This window comes from Phocoena phocoena, chromosome 8, assembly GCF_963924675.1.
Source record: "Phocoena phocoena chromosome 8, mPhoPho1.1, whole genome shotgun sequence".
NCBI lineage: Eukaryota > Metazoa > Chordata > Mammalia > Artiodactyla > Phocoenidae > Phocoena > Phocoena phocoena.
This window is the reverse complement of record NC_089226.1, coordinates 10,468,536-10,495,461: the sequence shown is the minus strand read 5'-3', so window position 1 is coordinate 10,495,461 and position 26,926 is coordinate 10,468,536. Positions and strand designations below refer to the sequence as shown.

The following is a 26,926-nucleotide window of genomic DNA, read 5'->3' as shown; positions in this document are numbered from 1 at the left end:
GAAATCATAAATGTCTATTTGAAGCCACTACACTTTGGAGTATTTGTTATGCAGCAATAGGTAACTGCTACAGGGGCTCTCCACAGCAGGAGTTGTGCAAAGTCTGAGTTGTCATTATGTGACTGCTCCAAAACCTGGTGTCCAGGCCTCTTGGCTCCAAGTTTGAGTCAAGAGTCTACCTCTGAATCAACCAGCTGGGAGGTGAGAGGCCAAGTCTCCTGGCACAGACGGGTACCCAGGAGTCACCCAAGTTGAAAATATCCCATCACCTCCATGCTGTATCCCAAGGAGGTTGCTATCTCTGCTTTTAACCTTCAAACCCAAGCCCAGGTAGGATGAGTGTCCTTCCTTGCTTCCCTTTAGCACAACTGAAAAATGCTGAAACTTAAAAAAAAAAAATTGCCCAAACTTCAAGAGGAACCAAAGAGACCAAAATAAAGGAAAATGAGAAGTATCTAATAATGTAAATAACAAGGTGTCTGATGTGTACAGACTAGACATGGCTGTCATGATGAATTCTATCAGTCCTTACATCTCACATGTTGAGAACAGTTCTGCCCCTGTTGCAGATCGGACAGCATATCAACATCTTGACCATGCAATACACCATGCAATAGAACGTGGGTCTATTCCAGAAACTTTTCATTTACAAATTCCACTAGGGGAAGTTTTTTGGGGGGAGACAGTATTGCACAGTGTTTAATATTATGGATTTTAAAGAATTAGACTAGTCTTCTCATTTGTAAAATGGGAATAAAATGTATAACCCAAGATTATGGGGCAGACTAAAAGAAAAAAGCATGTACAGGCATCCCTCGGCATCTGCAGGGGATTTGTTCCAAGACCCCCATGGATACCAAAATTCACAGATGCTCAAGTCCCTTATATAAAATGGCCTAGTACAGCTGGCCCTCCACACCTGCGGATGCAGAACCCCCGGCAAGGGAGGGTTGACTCTTACAGCATAGCTGGCCAACAGTGCTCGATAAATGCTTACTGTTAATAATACACTGAAAACAGCTTTGAGCACAGGGACTTGCCCCTTCACCTTTGTACCCTCAGATACCCTCAGCATATCCTAGGGGTACAATAAATGTTCACTGAATGAGTCACTATGTCTAGGGGTTGGGGAGCACAAGGACACCCAGCAATAAAGACATTTGCCACTCTGCCACTTCAGAGCAGAGTTTATAAATCTCTCCAGTGTGGGTTTCCCTTTAAGTCTCTTGCTTCCGGCGTGTTTAGATCGTACCTGACTGAGCATAAGTCTTGGGGAGAAAGATTCAATCAAGGTTCCAAGTCTGATTCTATTCGAGCCAGAACTGAGCGTCTGTCTCTCCTTTTCCCTGGGCCTGCGACAATCTTGACAAATAGGCTTTAAATTAAGTAGTGATTTGGAATGTAAGTGAGTGCATTTAAGATGATAAGAGACAGAGAGATCCTAATGGCTGAAATATTTGTCATATCACAAGTAAACGGAGTGTTTCGGGGAGTCACTAATATAACTAATTTTTTCCAAACCCTCCTGTGCTCTGTGTGAGAAGATGAGGTCAGCACAGGTTGAGCCAGCCCGCAGTGAGCAGCTGTCGGGGGACTGAAGAGAATACTGATGGATGGCCCAGGCACCCGGACTGTTTTCCTAGGGAAACCGGGGCCCAACTGCGCAAATTAAGCTGCGGCTGCCCAACAACCAGCGGCAGGTTGCTGCAAATGAAAAGGTGGGGGAATGAGCATGCAGTCCAGACGGCCTCCCCCCAGAGAGCAGACATGCTGATGGTTTGGGCTTAGCTCCATGCTGGGGATTCTGAAGGGAAAGTAGAAATAATCTCACGCAACGCCCTCCTCCTCACTCCCACCCCCTACTCTTGATTCTCCTCTGCAGCAAACCCAAATCACGTTCGGCAAACCTCTTCTTGACTGCTCCCAGAGCCTGGGTTCTCACTACCTCCGAGGCAGCCCACCTCAATCAGTACGTTCGGCAGAACCCAGCAGTGTCCTTTACAGCAGCCTTATTAACATTCTGCTTGTGTTGGCAGTGAACCCAAAGGTGGACAGCCCGGTGAGTAGGGCTTGGTGCTTGGAGTGTTTACACTTCCAGCCAAAAACCTGAGTTCAGGTCTTGACACCACCACCAAATCTGCTGTCCTATCTTCAACTAGGAACAACGCTTGCTGAGACCCTTCCGGTTTGTAAAAATGGGGATGACATCTACCCCATGGACTTTCCCAATGGGAAGTGTTGATGGAGAGAAAGAGTCATTTCACCTGAGTCTCACATTAATGAAGCTCCCTAAATTTACAATTTGACATTATCTCAAAATGAGTATACATTCAACTGCAGAGAAATACTGACGAGAGTGAAAGATGTTCATCCTCCACTTTCAAGCTGATGTGTCACACAGCTTCACCACACCTTCTGTGGCACATTCTAAAGGATTTTTTAAAACAAATTTTGTCTGGGACAAGCATATGGCATTGCATTTTTAAAAGTATTCATTTATTCCATGTAATAAAAATGTTAATATATCACAATTTTTTAAATCTCAGTTTCAGGTTTCTTAATATCTTCAGAGTCTAAAAAAGAAAAATGGAAATGGTCCAGGACTCTAAAAGGCTCTGTCCTACCTGCTTATAAGATTATTGTTGTAGGACTTCCCTAGTGGCGCAGTGGTTAAGAATCTGCCTGCCAAGGCAGGGGACAGGGGTTCGATCCCTGGTCCGGGAAGATCCCACATGCCATGGAGCAACTAAGCCCATAAACCACACTAGTGAGCCTGCATTCTAGAACCCACGAGCCACAACTAGTGAGCCCACGCACCTAGAGCCCGAACTCTGAAACAAGAGAAGCCACCACAATGAGAAGCCCGCACGCTGCAAGGAAGAGTAGCCCCTGCTCGCCGAAACTAGAGAAAGCCTGCGTGCAGCAACGAAGACGCAATGCCGCCAAAAATAAATAAATAAATTTATTTTAAAAAGAGATTGTTGTAATCAAATAAGATTAAGACGGTAAAAATTAGTTGGCTATAAAAAGGTCTTACATATTATATGAGGTTTCTAGAATAGTCACCGTTAGAAAATAGAATGGTACTTCTACTTTCCCAGGGGCTGGGGGGAGTGGGAAACGGGGAGTTGTTGCTTCATGGGTGCAGAGATTCAGTTTTATAAGATGGAAAAGCTCTGGAGATTGGGTGTACAACACTGTGAATACACTCAACACGACTGCACCGTACACTTTAAGATGGTAACATTTGTTATATGTATTTTACCCCAATTAAAAATATTTTAAATCTTAAAATAACCTTTTTTAACATTTAATATAAATATTAGGCGTTGCTGATAATATGAATACTAACAGTAATTATATACCCAGCCTCTCTTTATTTTTTTTTTTTTTTTTTTTTTTTTGCGGTATGCGGGCCTCTCACTGTTGCGGCCTCTCCCATTGTGGAGCACAGGCTCCGGACGCGCAGGCTCAGCGGCCATGACTCACGGGCCCAGCCGCTCCGCGGCATGTGGGATCCTCCCGAACCGGGGCACGAACCCGCGTCCCCCGCACCGGCAGGCAGACTCCCAACCACCGCGCCACCAGGGAAGCCCCAGCCTCTCTTTAAATACACCTTTGAGAATCTACTCTGCACAGTGCCGGACACCATGCAAGGCCCTAGGGAACTTTTAACTATAGGCGGTGAACCAATATAACATAGAACTTCTCGAGATACGTGACAGGAAGTTTATAAAAAGGTAATATAAATTAGTATCCGAGTGTTGGAAGGCTCACCAAACAGAATTCCAGCCTAGAGTGGCAACCTGCCCTACCATCAGCATGGCAGCAGGAGAAGGCTAGAATGAAGTCAGTTGTCCTAGACTCTAATCTGGGCGCTACTGCTAGTTAACAGCAACAGAGAGAAAATGGGTAAAAGTAGGAACTCAAGCCAGAAATCTTTGGTCCTAACCTCGGCTTTGCAATTTATTATCTGTGTGATCTTGGGCAAGTTACTTACCCAGTATTTCGGTTTCCCACCCTAGGAAAGGGGGATTTATAACAATACCTACAGGAGAATGTGATTATGGTTTAAATGAGCTATTTATCAAAGTGTTTAGAACAGTGTCTTCTATATAGTAAGTGCTATATATAAATATTAAATGAAACTTTCTTGACAGTAATTAAGTCAGGGTCCAGTGAAGAAACCAGAAACCATACTAGTGATTTCAATGAAGAGAATTTCCTGTAAGAAACTAGGTATTGGATAACTGACAAAGCTAAAAGGGGACACTGAGGTAATACAGAGATAATAACTTAAGTCACCTCATCCAAGGCTGGGGCACAAAGGGATGGGGAGAGGCTACTGGAGCCTAGAAGCTTAGATGAGTCCCCAATAAAGCTGGACCCAGACCTCTGAGGAAGGGCACTGCCTCGTTATTGCTGGGACCTCAGGAGGTTGGAGGGGAGCCCAGTGGAGCTGTGACTGAGACCTCTGAGGGGGCAGTTTTACCCAGTGCTGATAACCTCTGAAGGGCCACAATGATATTTGCTCCAGGTGTGCTGAAAAACAGCTGAACACTAGAACAAATTGCCACTGTCATGGTGGAGGGCCACTGCTGAGTAATGCTATCAGTAGCAGCAAACCAGAACATGGATGTCCCTTATCCTTCCTCCTGCTCTCCAGGCTCCCTTTGATGCCCCCTAACTGGCGAACTTAACGGGGATCCAGCTGGAAAGGAGAAATATGATTTTCAGAGTCCCAGGCCCTACATCAAAAAGCAAAGTCTTGGGTGCTTCCCTGGTGGCACAGTGGTTGAGAGTCCGCCTGCTGATGCAGGGGACACGGGTTCGTGCCCCAGTCTGGGAAGATCCCACATGCCACAGAGCGGCTGGGCCCGTGAGCCATGGCCGCTGGGCCTGTGCGTCCAGAGCCTGAGCTCCGCAACGGGAGAGGCCACAACAGTGAGAGGTCCGTGTACCGCAAAAAAAAAAAAAAAAAAAAAAAAGCAGAGTCTAAAAGAATTGGTTTGGCACTAGAGAAAATAACTTCATAACTGACAGCCCCCAGATTGCTTCCTGTTACTTCAACTCAGCCACAGATGCCGGTTCTGACCTCCAGAGTAACCCTGATATATTCACACTCTTCAACTATCAAGAGTAGGTAGCCCACAGATTCAATGCAATCCCTATCAAATTACCAATGCATTTTCCATAGAACTAGAACAAAAAAATTTTTTAATTTGTATGGAAACACAAAAAGACCCCAAATAGACAAAGCAATCTTGAGAAAGAAAAATGGAGCTGGAGGACTCGGGCTCCCTGATTTCAGACTATACTACAAAGCTACAGTCATCAAAACGGTATGGTATTGGCACAAAAACAGACACATAGATCAATGGAACAGGACAGAATGCCCAGAAATAAACCCACGCACCTTTGGTCAATTAATCTATGAAAAAGGAGGCAAGAATATACAATAGATAAAGGACAGTCTCTTCAGTAAGTGGTGCTGGGAAAACTGGACAGCTACATGTAAAAGAATGAAACTAGGGGGACGAGGGGAAGATGGTGGAAGAGTAAGACACGGAGATCACCTTCCTCCCCACAGATACACCAGAAATACATCTACACATGGAACAACTCCTACAGAACACCTACTGAATGCTGGCAGAAGACCTCAGACCTCCCAAAAGGCAAGAAACTCCCCACGTACCTGGGTAGGGCAAAAGAAATAAGAATAAACAGAGACAAAAGGATAGGGACGGGACCTGCACCAGTGGGAGGGAGCTGTTAAGGAGGAAAGGTTTCCACACACTAGGAAGCCCCTTCGCAGGCGGAGACTGCGGGTGGCGGCGGGGGAAGCTTTGGAGCCGCGGAGGAGAGCACAGCAACAGAGGTGCGGAGGGCAAAGTGGAGAGATTCCCGCACAGAGGATCGGTGCCGACCGGCCCTCACCAGCCCGAGAGGCTTGTCTGCTCACCCACCGGGGCAGGCGGGGCTGGGAGCTGAGGCTCGGGCTTCGGTCGGAGCGCAGGGAGAGGGCTGGGGTTGGTGGCCTGAACACAGCCTGCAGGGGGTTAGTGCACCACGGCTAGCCGGGAGGGAGTCCAGGGAAAAGTCTGGACCTGCCTAAGAGGCAAGAGACTTTTTCTTCCCTCTTTGTTTCTGGTGCACGAAGAGAGGGGATTAAGAGCGCTGCTTAAAAGAGCTCCAGAGACGGGCGCGAGCCGCGGCTAAAATCACGGACCTCAAAGACGGGCATGAGATGCTAAGGCTGCTGCTGCCACCACTAAGAAGCCTGTGTGCAAGCACAGGTCACTATACACACCCCCCTTCCGGGGAGCCTGTGCAGCCGCCACTGCCAGGGTCCCGGGATCCAGGGACAACTTTCCTGGGAGAACGCATGGCGTGCCTCAGGCTGGTGCAACGTCCCCGCCGGCCTCTGCCTCCGCTGGCTCGCCCCGCAATCCGTGCCCCTCCCTCCCCCACGGCCTGAGTGAACCAGAGCCGCCGAATCAGCAGCTCCTTTAACCCCGGCCTGTCTGACTGAAGAACAGACGCCCTCTGGCGACCTACACGCAGAGGCGGGGCCAAATCCAAAGCTGAGCTCCTGGGAGCTGTGAGAACAAAGAAGAGAAAGGGAAATCTCTCCCAGCAGCCTCAGAAGCAGCGGATTAAAGCTCCACAATCAACTTGATGTACCTGCCTCTGTGGAATACCTGAATAGACAACGAATCATCCCAAATTAAGGAGGTGGACTTCGAGAGCAAGATTTATGATTTTTTCCCCTTTTCCTCTTTTTGTGTGTATGTGTATGCTTCTGTGTGAGATTTTGTCTGTATAGCTTTGCTTCCACCATTTGTCCTAGGGTTCTGGCCGTCTGTTTTTTTTAAAAAATTTTTTTCTCTTAATAATTATTTTTTATTTTAATAACTATATTTTATCTTACTTTATTTTACTTTATCTTCTTTCTTTCTTCCTTTTTTTCTTCCTTCCCTCCTTCCTTCCTTCCTCCCTCCCTCCCTCCTTTCTTTCTTCCTTCTACTAATTCTTTCTTTCTACTTTTTCTCCCTTTTATTCTGATCCATGTGGATGAAAGGCTCTTGTTGCTGCAGCCAGGAGTCAGTGCTGTTTCTCTGAGGTGGGAGAGCCAACTTCAGGACACTGGTCCACAAGAGACCTCCCAGCTCCACATAATATCAAACGGTGAAAATCTCCCAGAGATCTCCATCTCAACACCAGCACCCAGCTTCACTCAATGACCAGCAAGCTACAGTGCTGGACACCCATGCCAAACAACTAGCAAGACAGGAACACAACTCCACCCATTAGCAGAGAGGCTGCCTAAAATCATAATAAGTTCACAGACACCCCAAAACACACCACCAGACGTGGACCTGCCCACCAGAAAGACAAGATCCATCCTCATCCACGAGAACACAGGCACCAGTCCCCTCCACCAGGAAGCCTACACAACCCACTGAACCAACCTTAGCCACTGGGGACAGATACCAAAAACAACGGGAACTACAAACCTGCAGGCTGCAAAAAGGAGACCCCAAACACAGTAAGATAAGCAAAATGAGAAGACAGAAAAACACACAGCAGATGAAGGAGCAAGATAAAAACCCACCAGACCTAACAAATGAAGAGGAAATAGGCAGTCTACCTGAAACAGAATTCAGAATAATGAGAGTAAAGATGATCCAAAATCTTGGAAATAGAATAGAGAGAATGCAAGAAACATTTAACAAGGACCCAGAAGAACTAAAGATGAAACAAGCAACGATGAACAACAAAATAAAGGAAATTAAAAATACTGTAGATGGGATCAATAGCAGAATAACTGAGGCAGAAGAATGGATAAGTGACCTGGAAGATAAAATAGTGGAAATAACTACTGCAGAGCAGAATAAAGAAAAAAGAATGAAAAGAACTGAGGACAGTCTCAGAGACCTCTGGGACAACATTAAATGCATCAACATTCAAATTATAGGGGTTCCAGAAGAAGAAGAGAAAAAGAAAGGGACTGAGAAAATATTTGAAGAGATTATAGTTGAAAACTTCCCTAATATGGGAAAGGAAATAGTTAATCAAGTCCAGGAAGCACAGAGAGTCCCATACAGGATAAATCCAAGGAGAAATACGCCAAGACACATATTAATCAAACTGTCAAAAATTAAATACAAAGAAAACATATTAAAAGCAGCAAGGGAAAAACAACAAGTAACACACAAGGGAATCCCCATAAGGTTAACAGCTGATCTTTCAGCAGAAACTCTGCAAGCCAGAAGGGACTGGCAGGACATATTTAAAGTGATGAAGGAGAAAAACCTGCAACCAAGATTACTCTACCCAGCAAGGATCTCATTCAGATTTGATGGAGAAATTAAAACCTTTACAGACAAGCAAAAGCTGAGAGAGTTCAGCACCACCAAACCAGCTTTACAACAAATGCTAAAGGAACTTCTCTAGGCAAGAAACACAAGAGAAGGGAAAGACCTACAATAACAAACCCAAAACAATTAAGAAAATGGGAATAGGAACATACATATCGATAATTACCTTAAATGTAAATGGACTAACTGCTCCCACCAAAAGACACAGATTGGCTGAATGGATACAAAAACAAGAAAAGCCAAGATATGGAAGCAATCTAAATGTCCATTGACAGATGAATGGATAAAGAAGATGTGGTACATATATACAATGGACTATTACTCAGCCATTAAAAGGAATGAAATAATGCCATTTGCAGCAACATGGATGGACCTGGAGATTATCATACTAAGTGAAGTCAGAAAGAGAAAGACAAATATCATATGACATCACTTATATGTGGAATCTAAAAAAAGTGATACAAATGAACTTATTTACAAAATAGAAATAGACTCAGAGACTTAGAAAACAAACTTATGGTTACCTAAAGGGGAAAGGGTGGAGAGGGATAAATTGGGAGTTTGGGATTGACATATACACACTACTATATTTAAAACAGATAAACAAAAAGAACCTATTGTAGAGCACAGGGAACTCTGCTCAATATTCTGTAATAATATTCTGTTATTCTTTTCCCTAAATGGGAATAGAATCTGAAAAAGAATAGATATATGTATATGTATAACTGATTCACTCTGCTGTACACCTGAAACTAACACAGCACTGTAAATCAACTATAGTCCAATGTAAAATAAAAAATTTAAAAAAATTAAAAATTTGGGACTTCCCTGGCAGCCCAGTGGTTAGGACTCCACGCTTCCACTGCAGGAGGCACAGGTTTGATCCCTGGTTGGGGAACTAAGATCCCGCATGCCGCATAGCATGACCAAAAACTAATAAATAATCAATAAATAAAAATTAAAAATAAATTTAATTAAAAAAAAAAGAGTAGGTAGCTCAGCTGCCCCAGGCTTTCCTTTTCCAGCCTAACAGAGACTTATGCTGATTTCTCCACTGTGGGCTCCTAAGACAGAGTCTCTGGGACTCATTTCTGTGCCCCTCTGGAGTCAGCATAACACTACGAACACACCAGGTGCTTTCTCAGCGTTGATGTGAATTGTCAGATGGCTCTAAATGTTGGGAAATTAGTCTTTATACTCAGCCCAAATCAGCCTGTCCTTAAAGCAAGTGGCCTATTCAATTCAGGACACCACCTCACCCACTTAAGACCCTGGCATGATTACAGTTCAGGACTCCCCAGATGAGAACTCTCTGCGTGCCCTTTGCACCTTCCTCTGTCACTTGGCCTAGCTGCCCTCTCCTCCTCAGATCACGCAAGCACTCTAGAGCATTAGCCAGTGGAGATCCTTCGTAAGAGTGGTGGGCTTTCAGGAGGGATCAATTTTGGCCAATTTCAGGGATAGTCTTGCCTGGCACTGCTCATGGTAGGCTCAGTACAGCGTGGAGGGGAACCAAACAGGCTTGGGAGTCACCTGTGTTCACATTTCTGCTGTGTTCCTTCTTACGTGAACTTGGGCAAATAACTTGGGCCTCACTTACTCAACTGAAAATTAGAGTCAATGATGGCACTGAACTCAGAGCGTTGTTACTATTCGTGACATATAATAAATGCTCAATATATATTAGCACTGGATACTTGATACTGTACAGAGTGTCATTTGCTACCCTGTCATTTAAACCTTTGCGCGCCTTGTGACTGGGTATATCACCCACCTTTTACAGATGAAGACACTGAATGTGAAGTGGCCACATAGACAAAAAGAGGCAGTGCCAGGGTTTTTGAACCCAGAGAGATTTCTGAATGTCTTCCAGATATTCATGTAGATGAAAAAGCTTTCTAGGGCTTCCGTGGTGGTGCAGTGGTTGAGAGTCCGCCTGCCGATGCAGGGGATACAGGTTCGTTCGTGCCCCGGTCCAGGAAGATCCCACATGCCGTGGAGCGGCTGGGCCCATGAGCCATGGCCGCTGAGCCTGCGCGTCCGGAGCCTGTGCTCCGCAACGGGAGAGGCCACAGCAGTGAGAGGCCCGCGTACCGCAAAAAAAAAAAAAAGCTTTCTATAAATAATGTTGTATAAAAATAACATGAAGTCTTTTTTGCACAACTGAAAAATACACTGAATTTTTCCAGAAGGTGAATACCATGTAAAATAAGAAATGAATGTCCTTGCTTCATTTGGGACAATACAAAGATTTGGTCAGCATTTCAGAAGAGTGTATCTTGACAGCAGTGCCACTGATGTCTAAGCCACCAAAACAATGGCCTGAATTCTGCTTTCACAAGGATTCTGCAGAAGGGGTGAGCATCCCACTAGTTATGTCTTCCAGTTTAACTGAACTTGAGCGTCTATTGAAACACACGTCATTTTATTGCAAACATTTTCTTTCACTCTTTTTCAGATTTATAATTAGAACATTAAATGCAATGTTTTGATTACCTATGAATTTCATTCCAGAATAGTAAAGAGATATTATAAAATATTTGTTATAAAAAAGAAATTCAAGTTCTGATTGGATTGGGAACTCCACTGCATTACAGTATACACTTTCTAAAGCCTGGTAGGATTTAACTAATTTAACTAATTAAGTTTCCACTCACCCTGTGTCTGGGACCATGCAAGATTGTCCGTTTGTTCATCTCTAAGCCACACCTCTGTTCCAGTAAAAGAAACTGTGTCCCTTGATTCAACACTTATGCACTAAGTGCCTACACCCAAAATAGAGCAGGTAGCAACTACCTCTAAGATAGGTATTATTATTCCTTTCTTTATAAATGAGAAAACAGAATCTCCCACAAGTAAGAAACAACTTAGGTACAACTTCTTAGAAGGAAATCATATTTTAAAGAAAAGCATTTTCAGAGGGAAAACTTGTTGAGGTTTGCACAGCTGGAGGAACATGCTACGCAGACCCCAGAGCTCTGATTCTGCTCCGTGATTCCCAGGGAGGGGTAGGGGGAATATGAAAATGAAGAAGCCTCAGTCCCTACCTCAAAGGATCTCACTGTCCAGGGGGAGAGAGCCAGCCACACAGACAGCGCCAAAATGTGTGAAAAGTGCTCTACTAAAGGTATCAAATGTATAGGGAACAATGAATGGGGGCGTCACCCACGTTGCCCAGGAGAATCCCGAGAGGGACTATTTCAGCTTTTGAAAAATGAATAGATTGGGACTACCCTGGTGGCACAGTGGTTAAGAATCCACCTGCCAATGCAGGGGACACAGGTTCGAGCCCTTGTCCAGGAAGATCCCACGTGCCACGGAGCAATTAAGCCCGCGTGCCACAACTACTGAGCCTGCGCTCTAGAGCCCGCGAGCCACAACTACTGAGCCCGTGTGCCACAACTACTGAAGCCCATGCACCTAGTGCCCGTGCTCCGCAACAGGAGAAGCCACCGCAATGAGAAGCCCATCCATGGCAACGAAGAGTAGCCCCCACTTGCCACAACTAGAGAAAGCCCGCATGCAGCAACGAAGACCCAACACAGACAAAAATAAATAAAATAAAATAAATTTATTTTTAAAAAAAAGAATAGATCAGCAGGTGGAGAGGAAGAAGGAAGCCATTCTAAGCCCACAAGTCCCATCTTGAGGATTTTATTCTCTCTTGGCCCCACCTATGTCCATTCTTCCCAGGCTGTCTCTGAAAACCACATTTTGCAACACTTCCCGTTTTCAGTCATTGTCTTTAAATTGTGAGCACCTACATTTCTTGCGTTAGTCTCCTTCCTCCATCCTGGTCTTTGCTGGCAGTTTTATCACGGACAGGCTGCCATGCTCAAATTTACCCTTAATACAAGCACGATACCAAAACCCAATTTGTTAAAGAATATCTATGAAAAACCCAAAGTTAATATCATACTTAATGGTGAAATATTAAATGCTCTCCTCCTAAGATCAAAAACACTCTCACCATTCTATTCAACATTTTACTGATGTTCTCAGCCAAAGCAATAAGGAAAAAAAATAAGTAAAATATGTACATATTGGAAAGGAAGAAATAAATCATCTTTCCTTGCAGATAACATGATTGCTTATGGAAAAAATCTTAAGAAACTCTTCAAAACCAGTACTGGAATTAATAAGTGAATTTAGCAAGATCACACAATACATGGTCAACATTTAAGTTCCACTGTATTCTTACAAAGTAAGAGCAAGTAATTGGAAAATGAAAATTTGAAAACAGTTCTATTTACAATAGCATTAAAAAATGTAAATGAAAACCGATTTAACAAAAGGCAGAAGCTTTCTTCATTCTAAACTACAAAACATTGCTGACAGAAATTAAAGAAGACCTAAAAAAACGGCAAGCTATGCCACGTTCATGGATTGGTATTCAATATTGTTAAGGTATCAGCTTTACCCAATTTAATCTATAGTCATTAAAATTCCAATTATAATTCAAGAAGGAAATTTTTTTAGAAGAAATGAGTTGATTTTTTGGGCTTCCCTGGTGGCGCAGTGGTTGAGAATCTGCCTGCCAATGCAGGGGACATGGGTTCGAGCCCTGGTCTGGGAAGATCCCACATGCCGCGGAGCAACTGGGCCCGTGAGCCACAAGTACTGAGCCTGCGCGTCTGGAGCCTGTGCTCCGCAACAAGAGAGGCCGTGATAGTGAGAGGCCCGCGCACCGCAATGAAGAGTGGCCCCCGCTTGCCACAACTAGAGAAAGCCCTCCCACAGAAACGAAGACCCAACACAGCCATAAATAAATTAATTTAAAAATTTTTTAAAAAACCAAAGAAATGAGTTGATTTTTTAAATTTACATGGGAAAGAAAAAGATCTAAGAGTCAAAACAAATTTGAAAAAGAAAAACAAAATTGGGGGACTATGACTGCCTGATTTGAAGACTTACTATCAAGCTATGGTAATCAAACTTAATCAAACACAAACTTTACCAAACTTAACTGTTCCAATTACCTGTCACTGTGTAACAGATCACCCTAAAACAGTAGCTTAAAACAATAACAATCATTTATTTTGCCCATAAATCTGGAGGTTGACTGAGCTCAGCTGACCAATTCTCACTGAGGGGCTCTCTGAATGAAGATGTAGTCAGTTGATGGCTGGGGCTGGAGTCAACTCCAAGGTTGCTTCACTCATGTGTCTAGTACCCAGACTAGGACCACTCAACAATGAGGTTCCTCAAGCATCTCTTTCTATGTGGTCTTTCCACATGGGGGACTCAGGGGACCAAACTTCCTACAGGGCAGCTGAAGACTCTACAGTGAATGTCCAGAGAACCAGGTGGAAGCAGTAGGAATTTAATAATCTAGACTTGGAAGTTACCCAGAGTTGCCTGTTCCACCTTCTATCCATTAGAAGTCAGTCCCCGAGGCCAGCCCATGTTCATGGGGAGAGGAATTAGACTCCATTCCTTGATGACAGGAGTGCTCAAAAAAATTGCAGACATGTTTTAAAACCACCACATGAACTAAACAAGTGAAGTAAAAATCACTCTTGGCCTAGAAGAAAGTATGGTAGAAACACAAAAGCATCTGACAAAATGATGGGAAATACCATCCGGGACTTTTTGAGCTTCCTGAAGCTCCTGACGAGCTTTATCAGCATGACAGGCAGGTAGAAGACAAGAACCCAGGTTGGGAGAGGGACCTGTCCCCACCTCATACCAAGTATTGGCCTCAACTAGATGAGGTCTCCAAATTTCTTGGGCCTTCTCTTTCATTGCCAGGCCTTTCCAACATGCTGTTCCACTGACTAGCATGCCCTTCCTCTTTCCTATGACTACCTCCTACTCATTCTTCAGGTTCAGTTTAGGAATTTGTCCCTCCAGGAAGCCCTCCTTGACCCCCAAGCCTGGGTCAAGGCCCCTCCCATGGGGTGCCTTAACTTCCTATACTTTGCCCCTTCTCAAGGCTCATTAGTGGCTTGTGGCTACTTATTTACTTATGGATCCCTCTACCGCTTACTAGAGTTGAAGTTCCCTGAGGGCACAAGGCAGTACTTTGTACTCTGGGAAGGCTGACGAATGACTTAAGTGAGGGTGTGGAATATTCCTGATCTAAAATAGGACTCAAAGCTACACAAGGAAGTGGCTGTGAGATCTCTTGCATCACCTCCCTGCATAGGCAAACTAGAACTGGGCAGAGCAGATCTGACAAGAGTGACTAGCTCCCTCAGTGTGAACAGCTGACACTGCAATCTGCTCAACCATGGCCTCCCCTCCAGTCTCCCCAAATCAGCAACTCCCCTTCCCAGCTCCTCTCTGAGAGTAGATCGACCTGCTTCCCACTAAAACCATAGATGCGATAATAGGAGGAAAAAAAGAGGGTCGAGGTTAGGACAATTGGTGGCAACGAGATGAACACAGATTAATGACGAGGACCTCGTCCTGGCCACCCACCCCAGCCTGGGCTGGCGAAGGTTCGTAGTTGATACCCATTAAAGGGCTTAATTAAATAATTATAATTCACACCCCAGAGCATCAAAGAATCAATACCGGGGAACTTTGGGCCACTCTGGGGGTGGCATCCCACTGGCTTCACAGTTCAGCACAGCAGGCAGAGCTGGTGGAAGTAAATGCAGTTGACACGGAAGTTGCATTAAAAGAGGGCAATAATAGATTAAAAGCTGCCAGGATCCTGGCGACTGGCCATCAATATCCTTTATTCCCTACCTCGTCCCAATTCTGCCCCCTCCACACACTATTAGCCCAAATCGATGGGCTGTCAATTGACAACACCAGCTCCAGCATTAATGCGAGCTCACAAAAGAAGCCCGGCCCCATATTATCACTTCTCTTGCTTCCAAATTACCACATAATGCAGGCCGCGGGCAGCTTGTGACATATTAACACCATACACGATTTGTTGGGATTGGACTAAATATTTCATGGCTAAAGATTTCATCAGAGACTTGATGACAGAAATAAACTGCTGCCCACAGGGAAATCACTGGAAATAACAGAATGAGGCATTGTTGGAAAATCCAGAGGGACCAAGGGCTGGTAAAGGGATAGAGAGGAACACTGCCCACAGCTGGTGACCTGCGGTTCAGGGAAAGAGACTGAATGAAAAGGCCTTTTTATCGGTCCCACAAAAGAACAGGTATTTCAATTTCGTCTCCTTTGCTTTCTATTCTTGTGCAAAAGCTGGGGAGATTCCTCTTCTTGGTAACAGGGAATGTGATTGTTATGGGTTGAACTATGTACCCCCCCATTAAAAAATAAAAGTTAAAGTCTTCATCCCCACAACCTCAGAATGTAACCTTATTTGCAAACAGTCTTTACAGGGTAATCTAGTTAAAATGAGGTCACTAGCGTGGGCCCTAACCTAGTACGACTGGTGTCCTCATAGAAAAAGGAAATTTGGACACAGACGTGCACAGAGAGAAGACAATGTGAAGACACACAGGGAGAAGACAGTCATGTGACTGGAGTGCTGCGTCCTTAAGCCCAAGGACACAGGAGGCCACCCGAAGCCAGAAGGGAGGCACAGGACAGCTCCCTCCCTGAGCATGCAGGGAGCATGGCTCTGCCAACACCGTGATTTCCGGCTGCTGGCCTCCAGAACCAGAACACGATACACTTCTGTTGTTTAAATTTTTGGTACCTTGTTATGGCAGCCTTAGGAAATGTTAATATTATCACTTAATTCATTTAATTAATAGTTAATAACCCTTACTAGCACGTACTCTATGCGTCAGGCACAGAGCTAAACTCTCCACATACCCTGGCTCACTTAATCCTCATAACACACCTAATGGCTGATTATTATAATCCCCATTTCATAGGTAAAGATAATCAGCTTCAGAAAGAATAATTCACTGAAGGTCACACAGGTAGTAAACGACACAGCAGGTCCCAGACACACGAGAAACACTAAATCAACAAATAAATAAGGTTTCTGATGAATATTTGCAATGTCTTTTTTGGTTTTTTTAATGTGGCTTGATCTAATTTTTTTTTTAATTTAGTTATTTTTGTTTGCGTTGGGTCTTCATTGCTGTGCGCGGGCTTTCTCTAGTTGCGGTGAGCGGGGCCTACTCTTCGTTTCGGTGCGCGGGCTTCTCATTGCGGTGGCTTCTCTTGTTGCGGAGCACGGGCTCTAGGTGCACAGGCTTCAGTAGTTGTGGTACACATGCTCAGTAGTTGTGGCGCACGGGCTTAGTTGCTCTGCGGCATGTGGGATCTTTCCAGACCAGGGCTTGAACCCGTGTCCCTTGTGTTGGCGGGCGGATTCTTAATCACTGTGCCACCAGGGAAGTCTGTTCAATGTATTTTCAAGTGGTTACTTGCCTGCAGCCTGCTTTCTTTTCAGCCCAATCTAATTTTTTCAACTCTTGGGTTTGGAAGCTGTACCAGCTTGGTTTGAGAGTCCACAGTCTCAAAGGGATGTGTAGACATTAGAAGGCAATAGCATAGGGCAGTGGAGAAATGGGAGGATTTGGTGAAAGGGTACACACTTCCAGTCACAAGGTAAGTTTGGGGCATCTAATAATGTACAGCCTGGTGACTATATTTAACAACACTGTATTATATACTTGGAAGTTGCTGAGAGAGTAGATTTTAAATGTTCTCACCACAAAAATGAAACAGTAATTATGTGAGATGATGGAGATACTAATTAACCTCATTGTTTTTTTAATTGGAGTATAATTGCTTTACAATGCTATGTTACTTTCTGCTGTGCAACAGGAAGTGAATCAGCTATATGTATACATATATCCCCTCCCTTTTGGATCTCCCTCCCACTCCCCCACCCCATCCCACCCATCTAGATCATCACAGAGCACCGAGCTGAGCTCCCTGTGCTATACAGCAGGTTCCCACTAGCTATCTATTTTTTATATGGTAGTGCATATATGTCAATCCTAATCTCCCAATTCATCCCACCCTCCCTTTGCCTCACTGTGTCCACATGTCCGTTTCTTTATGTCTGCATCTTTATTCCTGCCCTGGAAATAGGTTCATCTGCACCATTTTTTCTAGATTCCATATATATGCGTTAATATACGATATTTGTTAATTCAGAAAAACTAACCTTATTGTTGTAATCACTTCACAACAGGTATCAAATCAACACTTTGTACACCTTAAACTTATACCATGTTATATGACAATTACGTCAATAAAGCTGGGGGATAAAACGGAAAACCACCGCACAGCCAATGTTATTACTTAGTTCCTTGAGAGTAAGAATATGGTTTCATATTCACATACATTCTCTCTCCCCCCACTTTGGGGAAGCCAGCTCTGCAGACTCCTTCTTTTCTAACTCAAAAAAGATTTTTAAGTGCTTTGTTGAAATACTATTCATATACCACACTATTCAATAATTCATCTATTTAAAGTATGCAATTCAATATTTTTAGTATATTCACAGAACTATGCAACCATTGCCACAACCAATTTAGAATCATTTCACCAACCCAAAACAAAACCCCATACCTGTTTGCAATAACTGCACTTTCCCCCAACTGTCCTTTCCCCCAGCCCTAGGAAACCACCTCTATCTCAAAGGATGTGCCTCCTCTGAACATCCCAGAGAATCATACAATATGTGGGCTGTTGTCACTGCCGTTTTCAAGGATCATCCATGTTGTAGCATGTATCAGTACTTCATTGCCCTTTACTGCTGAATACTATTCCATTGTAGGGACATGCCATGTTTTATTCATCCATTTGCTGATGGACATTTGGGTTATTGCCACTTTCCGGTTATTATAATCCTGCTGTGAACATTTGTGTATAAATGTTTGTGTGGATTTATGTTTCTCTATAATTTCTCTTGGGTACATAACTATGAGTAGAATGCTTGGGTCACACGTTAATTCTAACTTTTGAGGAACTGCAGACTGTTTTCCAAACCGGCTGCACCATTTTACATGCGCACCAGCAGTGTATGAGGGTTCCAATTCCTGCACATCCTTGCCAACTTGTTCTTGTCTAGGCATCCTAGTGGATATCAAGTTCTGCCTCACTGTGGATTTGATTTGCATTTCTCTGATGGCTATTGATGTTGAGCTTCTTTCCATATGATTATTAGCTATTTCTGTATCTTCTTTTGTCCATTATAAACATTGGTTTCTCTTTTTTGAGTTTTAAGAGTTTTTGTAATACATGCTGGATAGTACTTTGTTAGATCTCTGACATGCAAATATCTTCCCCAATTCTGTAGGTTGTCTTTCTTCACTTTCTTGATGGTATCCTTTGAAGCCCATTTTTAATTTTTATGAAGCCCAATGTTTTCTTTTGCTGCTTGTGTTTTTGGTGTCTAATGCAAGGTCAAGATTGGCAGCCTTTTTCTTAGGGTCCTGGGGCTGGCTGCATCCTGAGTGTTCTGTGGCCCAGCTTTAGGCTTCAGTTCTCCTGGCAGGCCCTGACTGTCCTCTCATATTGCAGAGACTATGTACACTACTTCTGCTCATCCCACTCACGCCACATACTGCCCAGATCTCAGGGGCAATCTGAAGACTGCAGGTGGTCCTTTAGGTCAAAGACTTGGACAGTTCTGTTACTGCCAACTTTCATTTGCCTAGAGCTGCTCTGGGCTTGATCGTTTCCTCATCTCATGCAGCTCTAATGTTGGCTCCCCCACTCTGCAAGGAGGAACTGTAGCGGAGATCTGCAGGGAGCCTGAACTCAGCCAGCCTCTCACCACTCCAAGAGCCATGACCATAGCATCATAAAGCCCAAAGGGAACACATTCTATCACTAACTTCTGGGGTGCCTGCTCCATCCCTTTTCATTCATTCACTTGACATTATATGTGTACAATGGGCCAGACACTGGCTGGAACTGTAAGTGTGTGTGGATATTCTTGCACTCATGAGTTTCAGTTTGGTGAGGAATTCAAACATTTCATACAAGTCATGAGTCTCAGGAGTCGGAGTCAAGGGTGATGAGGGAAATAACACAGTTTTAAACTAGAAAGAGCGGATCAGGAAAGACTGTCTTCTCTTCCCGGGGAGACTCATCTTTTTTTCCTGCGTATTTCAAAGCTCTGTCTGTATTTAACCTGCCTGTCCCAAGTACCCTAAAAATCTCTACTCAAACCCATACCCCACAGTCAGGGCACTTGCTCAACTTATTCAGCCGGGAATGATTTGCCTGGAACGTGAACATTCGGAGCTTTCTTTCCTCAGCATTTACTGTGCTTCTAGTTAGGCAACTTGTGAAACAAAAAGCACAAACCTTACTGAAAATGTTCCAGCAGCCTCTCTCAGCGACCCAAGTAGTTTTCTCAATAGCTTACTGCCATCTAGTGGATAAAGATGTCCTTACAGCCATATAGACCAAAGAAAAGAAAATCCTCAGCCTTTCCTATTTATGTCCCACCAATCACCCCATTTCACCTTAACAGAACCCAAAAGGCTATTTTTCCTAAGAAAGTATATTGTAGGTACTCAATATTGTTTCAGCAAAGAATTGTTTGCAGGCATCGTTTTCTTTACAGTACCTTTTAAGTACATAAATAACTGCAGTAATATTATTGGGAGTAAATGTACTGCTGTGGCTTCTAAGATGAAAATTATTCCCGTAATAGTTTAAAAATTCCAATTACTGTTACTCCATAAAAATACATTTTTAAACATAACCATGTTATTGCTAAGTCCAGCTGAAACCAGCATGTAACTGTTAAAATCGGACATGGAGATTGAGGGCCACTGAACTTTTTTGCTCTCACTTTCCAATCCAATGGTGCCCTGTGCAAAATGTAAATGCCAGGCATCCGAGGGCCATGACCTTAGATTTATAACAATTCATTATAATAATCCACACAAAAGTGAAATTGCTTTTGTCATCACCCTATACAGACTTACACATGCACAGCCAGACGATCCAACCATCACTCTTAAAGGTTGTTAGGATAATCAAATAGAGTAAGACAAGCGAAAACCATTAAACTATCTAGACTGGAAAACTGTAAATGCTGTTCTTACGGCCACCTTCTCCACATCTTCTTCTAGGCTGTAATAAACAATCTAACTTACACTTACTGCCAGTGTTTCCCCGCAAAAAGGGTGCCATTTCTTAACTGTCTTCATCTCGTGAATGTCAGTCTCTCCTATAAGGCTGGAACACATCTTCTCCAGCTTCTGCATCTACTCCTGCAGTCAGGGCTTAGCCCACAGCAGGAAACTAAAAAAATAAGGCAAAGTGAAAGACAAAAATTGACTTGAGTCATTGGGTTCAAATCCCCAGACTGCTTAGACTTCTTGCAAAAGGTAAGTCTCCAAGTTTGAACACCCAAATGACTGACGGGGGGAGAAAAAGACAAACGGAATTATCTGAAGGACACTGGGACCAAGCCCTTAAGCACGTAATTGCAAGTGTTTTCAGAAGCAAGATTACAAATTCCCTTGGTTTAAAGAAATCCTTTCCAGTACACATGAACCCCAGGCTCTGCACTGAGATGAGCCAGTACTTCGTAATTCACTACGCTGGGATGCAGGAGGAAGCATACAGGTCTTGGAATAAGTCTACCCCAAATTCGAATGCCTGGCTGGCTCCCCCCTCCACTGTATAATTAAACCTAGCAAATTGTTAATCTAATCCGTAGCTCCTCCCTGACCCCACTTATTTTCTACTACACAGGCCCAGCAACGCATTGCTTCTCCCACCTGTGTCAAGGAAAGTTTTATTTCACTGATGAAACTTACAACTTATGTAACTGTTGAAATTCAACAACTTCCAGTAATGGCTACTACTGATAACCTTCCACTAGGCCTTGTGCTAATTTTCACCATCACACTTGATCTTCAATTTTCTTACCAAGATCCCATGGTTCATGCACGAGACATGTTACTTCCTTGAGAGTGGTCTCAAAAAAACCACCACACATGGTTTGCTCCAGGTTCACAAACAATGCAGTAAATACTAAAACACAAGCCAGATTCCCACTCACTTGAAAACAGGTGGAAAAAAAAGTACATCAACTATGCTTTCATTTGTAGCCCTTGGAGAAACCAAATTGGGGGCAGTGCTATAAATTCCTGGAGAGTTGCCAAACATTAACACACACCTAAGGCACTAAACTTAGTCAATTTGATGTATTTTTAGAAGAAACATCAGCTGTTTTACAAATGATAGCCTTTAGCTATACCCACTAACCTGAACGAGGGAGGGTCAACGCTAGGTAGTTATTGGGGAAACTCTTATGAAGCTCAACTGTCATCTGTATTATGCTTATGCTAGTCGGGTCATCCATGAACAGCTACAGAAAGGTGAAGGAGAGCTAAAGCAGAAACAGATTGGGTCATTCTGCTGAGAATGAACCGTGACCCAAGACATCCCACCATACCAAAACTGAGATTCTTCCTAAGTGACCACTAGGTGGCTGGTTGGCACTAAGCAGGCCCATCTCACACAAACATGACTTTACAGGATTCACTCTCAGGTGCAATACCTTCTGGCCTGTCAACTCAAGCTAACATACCAATGGCCCAATGAACAAAGGACCAACGAGAAGGCCTGTGCTCCTAAGCAAGCTTACCTAAAGACAGTCCAGTGTAATTAGGCTTGGTAAACACAATTGTTCTGCCTGAAGTTGCTGAGTTACGGTTGGCTATGATTTAAGATGAGATCAGAATTAGACAATTTCCTTAAAGTCTGTTTCAAAGGGGTCAAGGGACCTAACTATGCCAACCTTACAGCTAGCTCCATTAATTCCCAGCCCTTAATACTCAGGTGAGAAAACAGAAAAGCCTCTGCCCACAGATTAAAGGATTTCAGATTGACACTCTACCAGAAGTCACCTGTGTATACCACATGTTGTTACTTCTGACAGGATACTTCCTTGTCCTAATTTTGGCCTCAAATTTATCCTCTTTTGAACCCTCAGATGGTTTCAAGTGAACCACGTGGAATACTCAAAAATATCTGGGATGCCCCTTTCTAGCCTAACACAAACAATGGAAAGCACGATGACCTGCAGTTCAAACTACACTAACACTTATGTAGACTTAGTACTAAATGAGCCTAGCTAGCAAAAGGTCTACACATTTTCCCATTTTTTACACCTTAATTTAAAAGGTTCAGGCAGTTGCCTAGACTTAATTTGTCATTGACAACCCAGATATTGTTGTAATACTTATTAGGCCAGAAAGTTGTTCAACCCCCAAAACCGAACACTCCCTTACTGCCCTTGTAAACAAAGTCAGAACAATTGTATGGTGCCCATTTTAAATACAGTTTTATTTAAGACATTGCATTTTCCACTTACAATACAGTGCTTGTAAAGTGCAATGTTATTTCCTTTCCCTGTGCACACGTTCCATGTTCAAGTATCAAGAATGCCCAGTTTACTACAGCAGCTCAACTTTAAAACTGCCATGGAATTTGCTACAAATTTGGGTCCTTCAATGTTGTGTGGAACAATGCTAAACCTATGCTAGGCTGGCTTAATCAACCTCTTCAATGGTGGGCCCAGAGGAGGCACCACCAGATGGGGGAGCTCCACCACCAGGGAAGCCCCCGGGCATTCCTCCTGGCATTCCTCCTGGCATGCCTCCTGCGCTCTGGTACAGCTTGGTAATGATGGGGTTGCAGACTTTTTCCAGCTCCTTCTGCTGATGTTCAAATTCTTCCTTCTCTGCAGTCTGAGGAAAATAAAAATATTTTATTACAAGTTCTTTGAATAGAAGACCCTAAGCCTGATGTAATCAATCTGACACACTAGACACACAACAGCACATGAAGTTACGTTTAAGATCTTGGGTCACTCAGACATCCAAGGAAGGAAGTTGCCAACATCTGTAGTTCTGGTGGAAACCGCGAATGTTTTGAACCATTCATCATCGTGACCCTACAAATTTGTAAAAACCCACCCACCCATCTAAGCTTTTGCTAAAACCCTTTACACCCAACCCCACACCCTCAAATCTTTGGCGATAGAAATTACAAACCTGGTTCTTATCAAGCCAGTTGATTATTTCATTACACTTATCAAGAATCTTCTGTTTGTCCTCATCATTAATCTTGCCTTGAAGTTTCTCATCCTCAACAGTAGCTTTCATGTTGAAAGCATAGGATTCAAGAGAATTCTTCGAAGACACCTTATCCCGCTGCTTCTCATCTTCAGCTTTATACTTCTCTGCTTCCTGAACCATGCGTTCAATGTCTTCCTTGCTCAAACGGCCTGTAAAATTAACCAACCTTTTAGGCAAGACAATCACCTGCAGTTCTGCACCATCACCCTGCAACTCCATTTAGCAGCTAAGTATGATCTCCGCTAAATGCCCTTGGAGTAAGAGTAGAAACATTTGGAAAATAAAACCATTATGAACCAAATTCTGCCTCTAAAAAAAGCAGGTAAGAGTGCCACAGGGTCCAGGGTGCCATGGAACAAGTCAGCATTTGATTCTTCAAATCAGGTATGGATGACAGATACAGAAATTGATTCCCTCTACGAAGGAGTCAATCTCAATACTGGCCTGGGTGCTCAAAAGTGCACACTTAGCACACTCACAAAATACTGCCCAAACTTACCCTTGTCATTAGTGATCGTAATCTTGTTCTCTTTTCCTGTGCTCTTATCCACAGCAGAGACATTGAGGATGCCATTGGCATCAATATCAAAAGTGACTTCAATCTGAGGAACACCACGGGGGGCAGGAGGTATGCCTGTGAGTTCAAACTTGCCAAGCAGGTTGTTATCCTTGGTCATGGCACGCTCACCTTCATAAACCTTGGCATGAAACAAATTCAAAATTACAATAAAAACACAGAAACAAGAAAAATCACAAATATCTGTGCTACTTCAGATTTGTATTAGCTTGATTAGGAAAGACTGATCGCTCAGACATCCAAGGAAGGAATTGGCCAACACAGGATTTCTGGTGGAAACTACGAATGGTTTTGGAATCCATCATCACAGCGGAACAAGTCTTCTCATTTTATAGGACCTCAAGTAATCTAGGCCACAGAGAAACATACCTGAATGAGTACACCGGGCTGGTTGTCCGAGTAGGTTGTGAAGGTCTGCGTCTGCTTGGTGGGAATGGTGGTGTTGCGCTTGATGAGGACAGTCATGACTCCACCAGCAGTTTCAATTCCAAGGGAAAGAGGAGTGACATCCAACAGCAGCAAGTCTTGAACATTTTCAGATTTGTCTCCAGATAAAATGGCTGCCTGGACAGCTATATGATTAAAATAAAATTTAAATAAAGCACAGTACTACTACAATAACTCATTATGTAACTAACCATTCTCAATCGCTCAGACATCCAACAAAGTTTTGCCATCATTACCTACAGCTTTTGGTGGAAACCACAAATGTTTAAAAATCATTCATCAGTTAGCTAAGGCCCCCTAACAGGCTGCCTGTTAAACTGTTTAACTAGAATAGAAAGATTACCTGCACCATAAGCAACAGCCTCATCAGGGTTGATGCTCTTATTCAGTTCTTTCCCGTTGAAGAAGTCCTGGAGAAGTTTCTGAATCTTGGGGATGCGGGTTGAACCACCCACCAGGACAATATCATGGATCTGAGACTTGTCTAGCTTGGCATCCCGAAGGGCTTTCTCCACAGGGTCTAGTGTGCCACGGAACAGGTCAGCATTCAGTTCTTCAAATCGGGCACGGGTAATTGAGGTATAGAAGTCGATTCCTTCATAGAGGGAATCAATCTCAATACTGGCCTGGGTGCTGGAAGAGAGTGTGCGCTTAGCACGCTCACAAGCAGTGCGAAGGCGACGGACAGCCCTCTTGTTCTCACTGATGTCCTTCTTGTGCTTGCGCTTGAATTCTGCAATAAAATGGTTGACCATCCGGTTGTCAAAGTCTTCTCCACCTAAGTGGGTATCTCCAGCTGTAGATTTGACCTCAAAGATTCCATCCTCAATAGTGAGGATTGACACATCAAAAGTGCCACCACCTAAATCAAAGATCAGCACGTTTCTTTCTGCTCCAACCTGCAATTACAACACAAATTATTCTCATATCTATTTGTGGTGACTCAGACTAATCTTGAGTGACGCACACATAAAACATGGTACTTACCTTTTTGTCTAAGCCATAGGCAATAGCAGCAGCAGTTGGCTCATTGATAATTCTAAGTACATTGAGCCCAGCAATAGTTCCAGCATCTTTGGTAGCCTGACGCTGAGAATCATTAAAGTAAGCGGGTACTGTGACAACAGCATTAGTAACGGTCTAGGAAAAAAAGAGATTAAAACTTAACCACTATATCATCTACTTGGACACGTAAGGATACATCCTCAAATAACGCTCTGGTTTTACCACCCATTCTGATAGATTTATCTACTGCTCACTCTTACGCCACCATTATCAGGACACCTGGTAATCCCCATCTATATCCTCCCCTGCAGCACTGTGCACTACTCACCTTCCCAAGGTAGGCTTCTGCTATTTCCTTCATCTTTGTCAAAACCATGGAGGACACCTCCTCTGGATAAAAACTTTTTGTCTCTCCCTTGTATTCTACTTGAACCTTAGGCCTGCCTGCATCATTCACGACCATGAAGGGCCAATGCTTCATATCAGACTGGACAACAGCATCATCAAATCTTCGTCCAATGAGGCGTTTGGCATCTGCAAAAAGTATCAATACAAACGTTACCTTGAATTTCATTACACTACATCCGTTCCAAGACCAGATGCCTACGGATTCAAGTTCTGAATGACCAAGATGCCACAAACCTTAAGCCTTAAAAGGATAATCACTGAAGTTCCCTACAGAAAACTCTTCCTATCCTTAGGGCTTTCGCCTCACATTTAACAACCTCCTGAAACAGCTTCTCAGATTACACACCGCCGAAATCACTTAAATTCATACCATGAAGATTTACTGGCTTACCAAAAACCGTGTTGGTGGGATTCATTGCAACTTGGTTCTTTGCAGCATCACCGATCAATCGTTCGGTATCAGTAAAGGCGACATAGCTTGGGGTAGTTCGGTTCCCCTGATCATTGGCAATTATTTCCACCTTTCCGTGCTGGAAGACACCCACACAAGAATAGGTGGTGCCAAGATCAATGCCAACTGCAGGTCCCTTAGACATGGTTGCTGGAAGGAGAAAAAAAAGTCCATGGTTTGAAAAGCGGTTCAAGCACTTAAAAAACGTTTACCAAGTCAACGCTACCAGATACGACCACTCCGCAAATTATGCTCAGAACCTCGCCCCAGAAACAGCGCTCGTCAGAAATAACCACGCGGGAAGGTCAGAGCAGGCATGGCGTGCTGCAGTAAGGTTGCCGTCCGAACCGCAGAGCCCGCCGCAGACGGAAGCACGCACCTGCCAAGAGGGTCTGCGCCACACCTGAACACGTGGTCCCACGCCCCGGGCTGAACCTTAGCCCTCCCCTCCCCTCCCCGCGCCGTGCTCAACACAGCAAGGCCTGCAAGGGTCCGAAGCCCCCTCCCCCACTTTGGGCGCGTGCCAATTGTGACTTCCTCCTTTAAGAAGAATGGGTCCTGAAACAAGGAAACAGGGCACAGCAAGCTCTAAGGCGCCAGTTCCACGCCCCGCAAACGGGCGCGGCCTCTTCCCCCTCCGGGCGGC

The 26,926-nt window shown here is 43.9% G+C and overlaps 1 protein-coding gene and 1 non-coding gene across 2 annotated transcripts; both read right to left on the bottom strand.

The window, feature by feature from the left end:
- Positions 1-22,572: 22,572 nt before the first annotated feature.
- HSPA8 (heat shock protein family A (Hsp70) member 8) lies at positions 22,573-26,441 on the bottom strand. The gene is made up of 8 exons (XM_065882263.1): positions 26,221-26,441; positions 25,750-25,955; positions 25,404-25,556; positions 24,760-25,315; positions 24,339-24,541; positions 23,892-24,090; positions 23,309-23,541; positions 22,573-23,002 (listed from the first exon to the last, which is right to left on the bottom strand). Exons 1-8 carry the CDS (start codon positions 26,423-26,425, stop codon positions 22,805-22,807), a joined length of 1,953 nt encoding a protein of 650 aa, XP_065738335.1. The 5' UTR covers positions 26,426-26,441; the 3' UTR covers positions 22,573-22,804.
- On the bottom strand, positions 24,197-24,282 carry LOC136127702 (small nucleolar RNA SNORD14). The gene has a single exon (XR_010656157.1). It is a non-coding gene; the product is annotated as a small nucleolar RNA SNORD14 (small nucleolar RNA).
- Positions 26,442-26,926: the final 485 nt, after the last annotated feature.

Bases quoted from the DNA above. Each gene is read 5' to 3' on its own strand.
- HSPA8 (XM_065882263.1), bottom strand. From the start codon at position 26,425: ATGTCTAAGGGACCTGCAGTTGGCATTGATCTTGGCACCACCTATTCT. The intron at 25,956-26,220 runs GTAAGCCAGTAA...TACTTTTTGCAG, and splicing joins TCCCACCAACACGGTTTTTG to ATGCCAAACGCCTCATTGGA. The intron at 24,091-24,338 runs GTATGTTTCTCT...TTTCATGCCAAG, and splicing joins AGCCCGGTGTACTCATTCAG to GTTTATGAAGGTGAGCGTGC.